The sequence below is a fragment of the Crocodylus siamensis genome, chromosome 7 (genome assembly GCF_052110815.1).
Source record: "Crocodylus siamensis isolate JL-2025a chromosome 7, ASM5211081v1, whole genome shotgun sequence".
Lineage (NCBI taxonomy): Eukaryota > Metazoa > Chordata > Crocodylia > Crocodylidae > Crocodylus > Crocodylus siamensis.
In genome coordinates this window covers 52,370,135-52,384,389 of record NC_143401.1, presented here as the reverse complement: position 1 = coordinate 52,384,389, position 14,255 = coordinate 52,370,135, and the positions used below count along the sequence as shown (strand labels likewise).

Genomic DNA, 14,255 nt, shown 5'->3' with positions numbered 1-14,255 from the left:
TTATGCCCCTACTATTTAAATGTCTGATATACCTTGATTCAAAGTCATCTTGGATTTCTGTGATATCCTATCTAGTCAACAGCTGGTAGTTTTACAGATAATGAGTCTTACTTCCCATGTTGTTACCACCATTTTTGTCACGGGAGTCCCATTAAAACTAGATAGCATATCATCTGCTTATAATACTCATGTTCTCAAAATTAACAGTCACTTTTCAACAATATGGACTCTACTAAGTTCTGTGACACAGCAGTCATGGTTCAAATTGGGGATGAGTGTAAACCAAACCTTGGATCAAAACAGATTTGAACTTCATTGCTATAGTAGGTGCTACTTATTGCAAGCACAAAGAATTATAACCCAAGGTAAAATTAGACAGGCTTTTATGAAACTACAGAACATTTCTATTGTACTACCCATCACCAAAATTATGAATTAATTTGATTGCAACTGTTAACTGAGGCTTCTGTAACAGTGAAGCAGAGCCTTTAACAGGAAAATGAAAGACCACATTGAAAATATATAGAGATTTTTGACAGTTATTGTTAAGGTGTGGGAAAATTGCTTAGGATAAAAGGCAAAAAGAATAAATTGTCCATGCTATAACTTCAGCTCTGTCAAAATTTCAGGTAGATGGAACCATAATCATTAGGGCTGTGCGAAGCTTCACTCCCTGATTTGGTTCAGTGGAGATTTGGACTGATTCGGTGGTCAAATCTGAATCCAAATCAAATTGCAGGACCCTTTAATCTCTCTGAATCAAATCAGAACCTCTCCGAATCAATTTGGAGAGATTCAGAAAGATTTGGTGATTTGGACATGGACACAGATTTTAAATGTTTTTTTCTACATACCTCTAGGTAGCAGGTGGTTCATGAATGCTATGATACTGGGGTGGATCCCTCAGGAGCATGGGGGGCTCCCCAGTGTGCTTGGCAGCAGACCCAGAAATGGACCAGAAGCACTTCTGGTCTACTTCTGAGTCTGCAGGAGAGTGTACTTGTCCTCCTTCCCCCTGCCCCAGCATTCACCTGGCTCAGTGACTGGTGCCTCTTGGATCTGGGAGTGCACCCGGGGTTCCCCTGCCATTGATTGCTGAGCCGGGGGACACCAGGGGGGGTGGGGGCCACAGAGTGCTCCCCAGTGGACTCGGAAGTGGATTAGAAGTACTTCTCGGCCACTTCCTGGTTCACTGCCAAGCACATGGGGGTGGGTGTCCCCCCACGCTCCTGTGGGATGCTTCATCTGTCCCAGCACTGCAGTGTTCATGAGCCACACTGGTACCTTGAGGTATGTAGAAAAAACATTTAAAGCTGTGTCTATTTTTGAATTGCTGATTCTCCAAATCAGTATTGAATCTTCAGATTAGGCCTAATTTAATCGGGGACAGTGATCTAAATCACCGAATCAAACCACTGGCCTCGATTCAAGCCGAATCTGAATTGAATAGGGCCTGCTTTGTACACCCCTAACAATGATGGTCTGAAGAGTGACCACAACATCACCTATTTTCAATTGTTGCAAACTGTATTGCATCTACTTCAAGCCTGCTGTGTAGGAAGATAGCAGTGTCCTAATCACTATATCTCTTAGACCACCATGCATTGCAGAATTACTGGGAGGCTAATTAGCACATGGATCCTTTGTGGGGGCTATCTTGATTACACACACGTACCAAGTAGTGCTGAACTGTGGGGTCACCATGACTTTAAACATTGTTGATACTGCTGGGACCCAATGAACTGTATCATAAATCATTAGCCTTTTTGCTACGGGCAAGTATCATGCATAATTTGTAGGGGAGATGCTATGATAATGGTTTCAGCCCAGTGATTTTATGTACCTGGCAAGGGAAATCCCATTCTTCCCAGTGGTGAATGACTTGTTGCGGTTGAGGATGGAGGCCTGTCAATTGCACTGTGGGCAGGCACCCTTGAGAGAGTTTACTGTAGCCTCCCAATGGGAGGGTCTTGGCTACACAATTCATGGCAATGGGGGATTGCCCATATATGGCTTGTTTTCTTTAGCTTGCTCCTATGGTCTTTTGGCTAGGGACAAGCATGACTAGGAAGCATCTGAACCCTAAGGCCTCTAGGGTTTTCGTATATGGGGGTTTGTACATGCCTCAAAATTGGCCTTTAAAGCAACTTAAATGCCCTTTTGTACTGCTTTAATAGTGCTGCTGTTTACACTGTCAGTGGTGTCTTGCATGTTAAATGACTTTGGGACGTAGCAAAGTAAAACATGTCTGAGGTGTTTTAGTTTGCTACCTTACAGCAGTGGAGGGAAGCACTGGGCCCTATGCAGCTCAGGGGCTGTGCAGGCAGCCTGTGCAGGCAGGTTCTACTTAAGGTGGGGGGAAGCTGTGAGCCTGATCTTCTTCCCCCCCCGGAGCCTGCCTGAGCTGTGCAGGGGCCTGGTGCTTCCCTCCACAGCTGTGGTGCCCCCTGGGACTGCCTGGGCTGGGTGCCTGTGGGTGGGTGTCATCTGAGGGGTGCTGTCACTGCTGCAGAGGGAAGCACCCCCCCCCCACAGCTCAGGGACCACTTAGCCCACCAGCAGCTCGCCCTCCCCTCCCCATCACTGCTGGAGAGGCAGGTAAGGATTGGGCCCAACCCTTGTGTACACAACACAGGTTTACTCCAGTTTAATTTGTAGCAGTGTTATTAAAAACCCATTGCTTCAATTTAGGGAGAATTAAATCAAAGTAAACCCCCTGTGTCACAGGCCAGTTGGGCACTGTGAGTATATCAATTTAGTTGCAGACTGACTGAGCGCTGCAACTTTATTAGCCGCAGGGCTTTTTGTTTTGGGATCGAGGAGGTGATGCTGGAAAAGAAAGAAACGACAAGTTTTACTTACAAAAAAGAATGAATTTTACTTATGACAACAAAAGATTTAGTTTGCATATATAATAGTTAATAAAAAGGTTAAGCTAATAAGCAGACAACAATACAGATTAAAACTGACAGTGATAATAAAACAGATAAAGAAATTAACCAAGAGTTCCCTCTTGGTTAGTAACTTATCGATAGTCCCTTGGTTAGAAGGTGCACGTCAAGTTGAATCAAAGTTAGACATCTCTGAACTGGGCTGCCCGAAGGATACCGGTGGAAGCCCCTCAGTCAGTAAGAGAGATTCGTGGTGGTATGGGACAGCAATGACCCTTCTGTTCCATCCTTCCCGAGGGTTACTATGATGTGTGTGCTTTTTTATGTTCTAATTATGCTATTTTTTAGTTATATAGCCATTCTTAATATTGCTTTATAGCTGTTATTCTATGGGGTTAAAAGGTGTTAGAAATTATTGTAATAAATTACTGCCCAAGCTTGGGTTTATCCAATAAGCAAACTGCAACACAACATCTTCAGGTTTGAAATTAACATTACCCTGCCTAAATCCAGCCCTTTAAAACTCCCTGACTATGCTTTTTTGAGATGTCCTTTCTTGAAATGTACTGGATAAGCTGGGCAGTTGAGTCCAGTTTTTATCTTCATCAAGGCTAAATTCTGAGCAAGAAAGAACTATTAGGTCAGCTGATTTCACAGCTATAGCTTTGTCTTTGAGGCCTAGTCAGTTCTACAAACAGTTACAAGTTACATATGTGGGTTACAAAAATACAAGTTTCATATTAGACAAAAGTTCCAAATGCCCTCAAGAAGCACATATTTATTGCTTATTAATTTCTTTGGTTCTGGCTGTCACACCTATGGCATGTACAAACAGCCTATGATGCTTGCCATGGATTTGATAGTATCTGAAATCCCAGGCTGAAGAGTCTGGGAGGTAGGATACTTGCCAGTGGTACTGCCACACAGACTTGAATGATTGAGCTCTGCTCATTTAATATAATTCGGAACTGATTTTAGCTAGTTTGGTCTGAGGTGTGATGTTAAAAAAATCAATGAGTTTTTGCTATATATAAGTAGGTACAAAAGTGCTGCTTAAAAGTGTATTTATGGACCACCTGTTCTAAAACTTGCAGCAGTTTCAAAAAAGATAAACTGCATCTATCCTGGATGACCTAAGTCTCTGTGTAAGTGTAATAATATTTCTATATGTAAATTACTACGTGTATGTTTATTTCGAAGTCAGTGTTTTCACATTTGCTCTTCACTTTCATGCGCTCAGGGAGAGCAGGGTCTAACAGTAAGGAGCAGAGGAAGAGACTGCAGGGGGAAGAAGCTGAAGGTGCAGAGGGCAAGGTGGCCAGTTGATTTTTTTTTTTTCTTCCCCCCCTCCCCCATTTATTTTCCCTTCTGTAGTAGCAGGAGGGGGACAAATTCAAGGCAAACCTCCAATAATTAGATTATATACTTGGAAAACTATAACAAATTTAAAGATTTTCCATATATGAAATTAAATTATTGGTGGTGTCATCTTATATTCAAATAAATATTGTAGTTACTGGAACGTCATCTTAAATTCAAATTTGTTTTGAATTTGAGTAAATATGGTACACCTAAAGCTCTATATCTGTAAACAAAGAGCACCTCTATCTCATGACATCCAAAATTTCAAAGCAGAATGGAGGTTTCAAGAGTTGTAGCAATGTATTCATGAAGAAATAACATATAACAGAGCCCTTGTTAATGTTTAAAATTATCCCTAGGTAACAGAGCTATTAAGATAACATCTCCATGAATGATAACATCTATTTCTCTACTGTCACAGTTTCAAAGAACATTTGAGTCTCTAAGAAATGTGTCCAGCAAATCTGAACTACAGAAAAGCTACCAAAAGCTGGGGAAAGATCTGGAAAATCTAGATGGTTTGGCTTACAAACGTCAACAGGTAAGAACACAGTGGTGAAGTGGGATGGCACAGAATCTCTGGTTAGAGATTGGAGATCTAGTTAAGTGACACTTTTTGTCAGTTGGCAACAGATCATGTGATACTAACCCAAACTGATTTTACGTTGTTAAATGCAAATGAACTTGTATTTCATGGTGTTAGATGTCAGTATACATTTTATCCACTTACAAAGGGGTATAGGGGCAAAAGTAGGGTTTATCTGTAACTCAGGCTCAACAAAACATGTAGATTATTCTCCAAAATTGTCTGACAAAGCCACTCTGACTACTCATCAAAATAAGGTTCTTAAAGGGGAACTACAGAAAACGCATGGTTCTGTAGAATGTTTCTGAGCTGCTGCAGTTATTCTTATCTTCCATCTGCCCATGTGAAAAAGTGTGTTTTAACTGAGAATCCATAGTTTGGCAGCATTTGAAAAAGCTGAGTAGGGTATATGGGATATTAACATTTTGTATTATGACTATCTTGACTTGTACCCAGAGAAGTTAATGGGATCAAGCATTTGGTGTACTTGACCAAGTAAACACATTTTAAATTCAAAATTCCATTTTTAAAAAAAAGCTTACTAGATTTGTCTTCAAAGGACTTAAATTGGACTATTCCAATATTTAATAATACTAAGCACTGTGTGTGGTTGCAGGTTGAAAGTCAAACATACTTGTTAAGATAATTTTCTTAGGAAACTATTTTCTGTAACCGTTTTATAACTTGCTTAGAAACATCAGTGTTGGCCCATTTTCAGAATGGGCTCCCTAGTCTTAAAGATCACTTGAAAAGTGATAAACTTAAAATGGGTAGCATAAAGATCATGGCTTAATTTTACTTCAGTTGCTTTAAATTCTGCCACTAGGTGTCAGTATTGTCAAACATTTCTTCACTTGTTCTGGGGCAAATCTCTTTCAGTTCTGTTTATATATTGGATAATTGATTATATTGTTTGAATCTTGGGATTGGGCTCAGGGAGAATGAATACTCGAAAACATGAGTAACTTGGCCTTGTATTGTGGAGGGCTGGGAGCAAGTTGCATTAGTGAGCTTCGTTCGGGTGATGGGAGCTTTTTTCTTTTGGTTGTCATAATATGGCATGGCCTTTTATGTCCTTTGACATAGGGCTCCTTAGTAACTATAAGGCAGTGTTTCAAGTAGTGATCAATGGTAGCTTTGGCTTCTAATGTGTCTGCATTATGTAATCTCATAATTATGTTGAATGTAATAAATGTTGTCTCTAATGGCTTGGAAAGCTTATCTCGGTGAGAAGGTAGCAATTCAGCAGTCACTCTTCAGAGAACTCCACTTCTGTTGGTATTATCTGTCTTTGCCTTGCAAAGTACCTTTTTTAATTTCAAGTAACAAATGCTTTGCTGGTAGACTCTGAATGGACTTCAGTCAGATTCCTCATTTCATTTTTAAACAACTCAGTTATTAAGTGTGTGTTGTTGGGTTTTTGTTTTTAACCGGGCCAGGCTTACTCCTGCACTTTCTGAGAGTTTTTTGCCCTCTTCCACCTACTCTGACCCTCATCTCTCTGGCTTGGATTCTCAAAATGTTTTGAATGTTGTGTCATGACATCCTTGTCTCACGGTCTTCTGTAGAAGTGCCCATCCTTCTCTCTTTCATACAGTTAACTGTATTGCCAAGTGCAGTACATTCTCCTTATATGCTTCTTCCCTCTATTACAGGCATATAAAACCATAAAGTGGTTGTTTTTCCCCCTGCTTTCAGTTGAAGAAGCTCATTACATAGAAGGGGAAGATGCATGCTGTATGTGCTTCCTGGCATGTATCGTCTTTTGCATATGGTGCTAATTCAGGTTTAAAAAAGTAAATTAGGTAAGGGCTGAAAATGAAAGTACAAAAAACTGGAGACTTCAATGTGCTGCACTCTTTCACTGCTCCTTGTTCTGTTTGCTCATGTTTTAAGCTGCTGCTTCACCTGGTTGCAGCAGGCAGTGCATTATAGCATTTTGGTAGAATTTTCAGGAGAATCTGCAAACTGAGAGCTTCGAATAACGTATTGGTCTCCCAGAGTGTGCTTCAGGCTGCTTTCTGCACTGCAGACTGAACAATTTATTGTGAAAGGTTGCCCCAAGAAATCAGCCCAAACAGCAAAGTTCAGACCTGATTAGAATCTGAACTACTTCAGGGTTAAGGACTGTTTGCACCCGTCTGTCTGGTTTAGGCCCATCTTTAATTGCTAACGGCTACAACTATTGTGAAAAGTGATGTATAAGGTGGTGCACTGTTGCCTGTTTGGGAATTAGGAGGATTAATATACTGGTAAAATAACACAAAAGGGCTTTATACAGAGGGGTCTTACACACATCTGCAGAGCCTGCTCTGACATGCTGGAAATCCAGTGCATCGGAGCAGATTTGATTAATTGAGCATGGAAATTGCCATGCTCTGGCAGCCTTCTGCATCGCATGGATCAACATCACCATGCATCTCTGCATTGAAAAAATGGTGATGGGGTGCTTTGAAATAAAACATGTTTGAGCTTTAGTTCAAAGCACCCTGCTGTCATCTTTTTAGTGTGGGGATGCTGATACACATGATGCAGGGGCAGTTTTAATTAACCCAGCTCATTAATTAAAGCACCTGTGCCTTGTCTTGCAGCACATGTAAAAATGCCCTGATGAATGTTACTTTTACATTTGAGCTGTTATTTGGTTTATCTCTGCATGTGTGTAGGCATATATGCCTAAATATGTAAAATATCTATGTAGAATAGTGTATATTTACTAGTATAGTGTATATATAATAGTATATTTTTGAGGAGTGAGAATACTATAGGGGACCTAACCTTGTGGTACAAAGTTTTAGGACAGATGGTAAACGACTGACTTCTTTCAAATGACATTGGGACCAACTCTTAATAAACATTGACCAAAGTTCTTAAATTGTTGACACAAAGGGCATCTTTATATATACTGTAGGGTGGGGATGGGGACACTTTTTAATTAGAACAGCTCTTGGGAGCCACTCTAATTATAGCGCCTGCAGTCTCTCATGTATTCAGCAGCCTGTGCTTCAAGACTAAGCTTTAAGTGCTACTGTGTAATGTCTTGAAATTTTTGCCTAATGTCGCAAAGTGACCATTCACTACCTTTTTCTGACAGACTGTTCCTGTTAGTTGTTAACTGGCAGACTTCTGATTAGCTAGGAGACTACCAATGATGAGTTTAAGACAATTTTGTCAAAAGACAATTTCTGATAATGGGACTATAAGACAATCTGTGGTTGTAATAAATATAAATGCATATATTACATTGAATTTTAATACTTATCAGACTGAAAGAACTTGAGTCATGGCAATAATTTTAAATGTTAGCAGTGCCTTTAATATGCCTGTAAGCACTGTTGGATCACATTCAAAGGAAGTTTTGGTTTTGCTTAGATGTCCTCAGCAATACTGCAACATAACAGCTGACAACAGATCTTTAAAACCTTCCCTTTCTTCCCCCCCAACTCCCTACCCACAAAACCACCACAACAACATTGTAATTTAGATATTACTTATTTGATTTTGGTTGTGTGCCCTCAGGCTTATATGTAGTAAAATACTTTTAATTTATGCTGAATTATTTAAGCGTGACATTTTTAGTTCTTCAGAAGATCATGTTCTGACCATTCCTATCTACAGAAACATTTTTAAATGATTTTAGATAAAACTTTAATCATTACAGCAGTACAGGCAGCAAACTACATTTTGACTTGGAAATACTTCCGTAAGGTGGAGCAGCTGTGGCCAGGTACAGACATTACACACCAGCTGGCCTATGTGATTGGAAATTGATCTAAACCTGTAAGCATACAGAAGTTTGGCACATGTAGACTGGTCTAAAAATGGCAAAACCTGGTCTAAGATGGTCCTGGTTCGATGTGCATGGAATTCTAATTTATTTAGGTTAAATTGGTGAATCTAACTTCTGTACCAGGTCCCCTTTTGATTTCAAGTTAGATCATTGTTCTCTGGTATTCCAGCCTCCTTTGCAACCCTTTCCTTGCAGGGAAGGGAACTAGTACTTTACCCATGCTTAGCTGCTCCAGCCAAGTCTCCGGTAGGTCCTGCCCCTGAGCTGTCCCAGAGCCCAACCAGCCCAGACCCTCTCCAAAGCCCGGCCATCTGTCAGCTAGAGGCAGGTGGGTTGAGGGGGCAAAGGGAGGCTGAGTCCTCGCATGAGCCCAGGGACTAGGCACCCATGTCCCCACATTGTGTGCCCCTGCACCCCATCACAAAGCTCTCCACATAGTGCATGCATTTGACATAGAGGAGAACTCCCATACTGGGGCACAGCTCCATACAGCCTGACCCTGGCTGCACACAAATTGGAGAACCCCATGTCCCCATGCTCGGGTAGTCTTGTGGAAGCCAATCCTGGCTCCTGCATGACACATCTCAGTAACCAGAGCCAGGCACTCTGCCACCCAGACCTCAGCATGCAGCCCCCACTCTGCCACCCCCACAACTACCTGAGCAGAAGCCGGCATGGGTAGCTCACTTCTGGTGGGCTGTGGTGGCAGGGGGCAGAATGTGGGGACTGTGCCTGCATGGAGGGAACCCTATGACCTGCAGCTCAGCCACTACTAATGGGTACCTGAGGTGCTGCAAGGCTTTTTGGGCTTGCAGCTACAGGGTCCCAGAGCTACAGGGGTTGGAGGCATGTTTGCCTGTGCCCAACAGCCAATGAGGGGTGGCCCATATGCTTAGCTGTGCTAAGTAGTTTCTGGCAGCCTGGGGAGCCCTTGGGGTCTGCTGGGAGGCATGAAGGCATGCCCCCAACCTGCCAGCCTGAGCCACTGCAGGAAGTCTGCATGCCCCTCTACCAAAGGGTGAACATGTGTTTTGTTTGCTACCGGTCTAATCCAAGCCACTTACAGAAACCAGTGTAGGTTAGATCAATTCCTCCTTGGGTTTTTTCATAGATTTCATAGACATTAGGGCTGGAAGGGACCTTGGGAGATCATCGAGTCCAGCCCCCTGCCCAAAAGGCAGGAAGTCAGCTGGGGTCATAGGATCCCAGCAACATAAGCATCCAATTTACTCTTGAAGGTGTTCAATGTAGGTGCTTGAACCACCTCCGCTGGCAGACTGTTCCAGACCTTGGGGACTCGGACAGTAAAGAAATTCTTCCTTATGTCCAGCCTGAAACGGTCTTGCAGGAGTTTGTGACCGTTCGACCTCGTCATCCCTTGGGGCGCTCTGGTGAACAAACGTTCCCCCAGATCATGGTGGTCCCCCCTGATAAACTTATAGGTGGCCATCAGATCACCCCTGAGCCTGCGCTTTTCCAGGCTAAAGAGTCCTGTGGCTCTCAGCCTGTCATCGTAAGATCTGTTTTCCTGACCTCTGATCATGCGCGTGGCTCTCCTCTGGACTCTCTCAAGCTTCTCCACATCCTTTTTGAATTGTGGAGCCCAGAACTGGACGCAGTACTCCAGCTGCGGCCTCACCAGGCCGAGTACAAGGGGAGAATGACGTCCCGGGATTTGCTCGAGAAGCATCTATGGATGCACGCCAGCGTTTTGGTCGCTTTACTAGCTGCAGCATCGCATTGCAGGCTCATGTTCATCTTCTGGTCAATGACGACCCCCAAGTCTGTTTCTTCTGTAGTGCTAACCAACGTAGCACTGCCGAGCCTATAAGGGTGCTGCAGGTTTTTCCTCCCAAGGTGGAGAACCTTGCATTTTTCGGTGTTAAATACCATCAGGTTCTCATCCGCCCATTTGCTGAGCTTGTCCAGGTCAGCCTGGATCACCCGCCTATCTTCTGGCATGGATGCTTTGCCCCAAAGTTTGGTGTCATCGGCGAACTTGGCCAGTCCACTCCTGACTCCAATGTCCACATCATTAATGAAGATGTTGAACAAGATGGGTCCCAGGACAGAGCCTTGAGGGACCCCACTGGTCACAGGGCACCATGATGAGTGACTGCCATTGATTACAACCCTCTGGGTCCGACCACGGAGCCAGTTTCCCAGCCAGTGGATCGTGGTGGAGCCAAGGCCACAACTGGCCAGTTTGGCCAAGAGGTGATCGTGGGATACCAGATCAAAGGCTTTTTTGAAGTCAAGATATATGACATCAATCACTTCTCCCTTGTCCAGGTGATAGGTCACCTGGTCATAGAAGGAAATGAGATTGGTCAAACAAGACCTACCCACAGCAAACCCATGCTGGCTATCCCTTAGGATGTTAGCCTGGGCCAGTCCATCAAGGATGGCCTCCTTAATAAACTTTTCTAAGATCTTCCCCAGGATAGAAGTCAGGCTAATGGGCCTGTAGTTAGCCGGATCCACTCTCCTCCCTTTCTTGAAGATCGGCACCACATTGGCCTTCTTCCAGTCTTCGGGCACTACACCAGAGCGCCAGGAGTTTTCAAAGATCCATGCCAGGGGCTGAGCTATGACGCTCGCTAGCTCTTTGAGTACCCTGGGGTGCAGATTGTCAGGGCCGGCTGACTTGAAGGTATCCAGCTTCTCAAGATGTTCCTTCATGAGGTTAGCATTGATGGAGGGTAGGGGATCCCCATCACCCCGATCTCCCTGTCCCATAGCAGGGATGGGCATCCCATGGGACTGATGAAAGACTGACGCAAAGTACCTACTTAATAGGTTGGCTTTTTCCTGGGCATCAGTTGCCAGTTGACCCATCTGGTTTAGCAGGGGTCCAACATTGCCCTTGCTTTTCCTCCGGCTCCCCACATATCTGAAAAAGGACTTTTTGTTGTCCTTGATGCTTGAAGCTAGTTGGAGTTCAGTTGCAGCCTTGGCTTTCCTGGTTTGCTCACTGCAGGACCGGACCAGTGCAGAATAATCCTCCTTGGAGGTGAATCCCATCCTCCATCCTTTGTAGGTTTTCCTTTTTAGCCGCAGGAGGTCCGCTAGGTCCCTGGAGAGCCAGGAGGGCTGCTGTGCCTTCTTGCTGCCTTTCCTCCGTGTTGGAATAGATTTAGCTTGTGCACTGAGGATCACTTCCTTGAGAAGCAACCACTCTTCTTGAACTCCCATCTCCCTGGGGTCATGGTCCCTGAGGGCCTGACCGATAAGCCTCTTGAGCTTGTCAAAGTTGGCTTTTCTGAAGTCAAGGAGGTCTGTAGTAGACTGCCACCGTTGTGTCCCCTGTGCCGTTTTTCCCACGAATTTTTACCCAGAGGGTCTCTAGCTGTCCATGCTGGTCGCCAACATCAGCTTGCAGGGGCATGTAGCTTTCCTTCACATAGAGAGCTACACCTCCGCCCCTTTTGTCAACACAATCCCTCCTGTACAGGGTATAGCCCTCTATACCCGTGGTCCAGTCATGGGTGGAGTCCCACCAGGTCTCCATTATCCCAATGACATCATAATTCTTTGCACTGAGCAGGAGGAGAAGCTCCTCCTGCTTGTTACCCAGGCTCCTGGCATTAGTGTACAGGCAGGCAAGTGTGCCCTTAGGGGCTCTTGCCTTGCCCACAGATTGTGCCAGGGCTGGGGCAGGGGTGGGCTCCCTTAAGTGCCTTGGTCTGCTGGCTTTGCAAGCGTTGCTCAGCGGGCCAGCAGTGGCAGTAGTCCCCCCATCTCCCAGCGGGCTTAGTTTAAAGCCTGGTGGAGCAGGTCAGCCAGCCTGGCTGAGAAGAGCCTCCTCCCCAGGGGAGAGAGGTGGAGGCCATCTCTTCCCAGCAGCTCACTGCCTCTCTCGCCAAAGAGCGGGCTGTGGTCATGGAAGCCAAAGCCTTCCCGATGACACCAGCTCCGCAGTCTTTGGTTCACTGCGTGGATCCTCTTCTCCCTCCTCAGCCCATAGCCCGAGACTGGGAGGGTCAACGAAAACACCACCTGAGCTCCCAGACCCCTAAGCCCCGCTCCCAACTCCTTGTAGCGCCTCATGACCTGGCTGGGGGTGCTCCGAGCCATGTCATTGGTGCCCACGTGAATAAGGAGCATGGGGTAGTGGTCTGTGGGCCGGAGGAGGAGCTGCGGTATCCTCTCCGCAATGTCTCGGATGCAGGCCCCTGGGAAGCAGCAGACTTCCCGGGCTAAGGGGTTGGGGTGGCAGATTGCCCCTCAGTGCCCCACAGGATGGAGTCTCCCACAACAAACACCTTTCGCTTTGACTCGGGGAGAGCGGGGCCAGTAGCTGCAGTTGAGCCTGGGTTGCCTGCGGGAGCTGGCAACTGAGCAGGCTCTGCTGGGGCTGCAAGAGGTGCGAACCTGTTGCTAAGCTCCGGCAAGGGAGGTGCCTTGGTGCGGCGGGCCTTAGATGTTTTTGAACATCTGTACCTGGCCTGTGTTAATCAGTCTTTCATTTTGTCAAAAGGAAGACAGACAAGAGAAACTATTTACCTTTGCTTTGATACTGAGTGTTTCTATATACTGAAAGGGAAGAAGCATATTTTCTTTTAACCTTTTAGCTGTTCACACCTATCTTTTAAAGTTCTACCAGGCAAGGATGTATCTTTCCAACAAAGTGCTCTGCACCAGGACCTGTGACTTAATTTCCCAAAGTGCTCATCACCTATCCACATTCGACATGTCTTTGGGGAGACTTACTACTGTAATGTGTCTAGTTGTAAAGATAGTATTTTAAAAAGAACACTGAAAAACTGGGACAAGTTTAGAGCAGAGGTATTAAAATTATTTGGGGCCAGGAAGACATGCATTTAAGATGAGAAATGTTAGATATTCAGGCATTTTTTACTTCAGAGAAGATTAAGATCTAGAAGTTCCTATAAGCAGAGGTACTTACCCAATACTGGAATACTCTTTTAAATTAGACAGAATTAGCTGGTCAAGCCACAGCTGGAGTACTGCATCCAGTTCTGGGAGCTGCACTTCAGGAGGGATGTGCATAACATGGAGAGGATCCAGAGAAGGGCCATCTGCATGATCAGAGGTCAGCAGGGCAGGCCCTATGAGGAGAGGCTATGGGACCTGAAACTATTTAGCCTCCACAAGAGAAGGCTGAGGGGGGATCTAGTGGCCTGTTACAAACTAGTCAGTGCTCCCCCAAGCACTACCAGGAGTGACTAGAAATAATGGTCGTAAGCTGGTAGAGGGTAAATTCAGATTAGATATCAGGAGGCGCTACTTCACTGTCAGGGCGGCTAGGATCTGGAACCAACTTCCAAGTGAAGTGGTGCTGGCTCCTACCCTGGGGGTCTTTTAAGATAAGGCTACACAAACACCTTGCTAGGGTCGTTTGACCCCAGTACTCTTTCCTGCCATGGCAGGGGGGCGGACTCGATCTGTTTAAGTCCCTTCCGACCCTACCAACTACAAAACTATAAATAAGGCCCAGGGCCTGACTGGCAAGCAGGAAAATTTTAACTGGAAGGGAACTACATTATAATAATGAAGATGGCTAATTATTGATAGAACCTACTACAAGATGTAGTGGATTCATAACCACTTTGAGCCTTTTAAATTAAGGCTGGAGGGTGTTTCTGAAAGATGCACACTAATT

At 44.8% G+C, this 14,255-nt stretch overlaps 1 protein-coding gene across 5 annotated transcripts in view; it reads left to right on the top strand.

Moving 5' to 3' along the window:
* The window catches only part of CTNNA3 (catenin alpha 3), a 1,496,635-nt gene that overhangs the window by 141,505 nt on the left and 1,340,875 nt on the right, over positions 1 to 14,255 (top strand). For all 5 annotated transcript variants that reach the window (XM_090056878.1, XM_090056880.1, XM_090056877.1 and 2 more), the window contains one exon: positions 4,675 to 4,794. In XM_090056878.1, the coding sequence (XP_089913004.1) occupies positions 4,675 to 4,794 (120 nt within the window). The remainder of the gene's footprint in view (positions 1 to 4,674; positions 4,795 to 14,255) is intronic.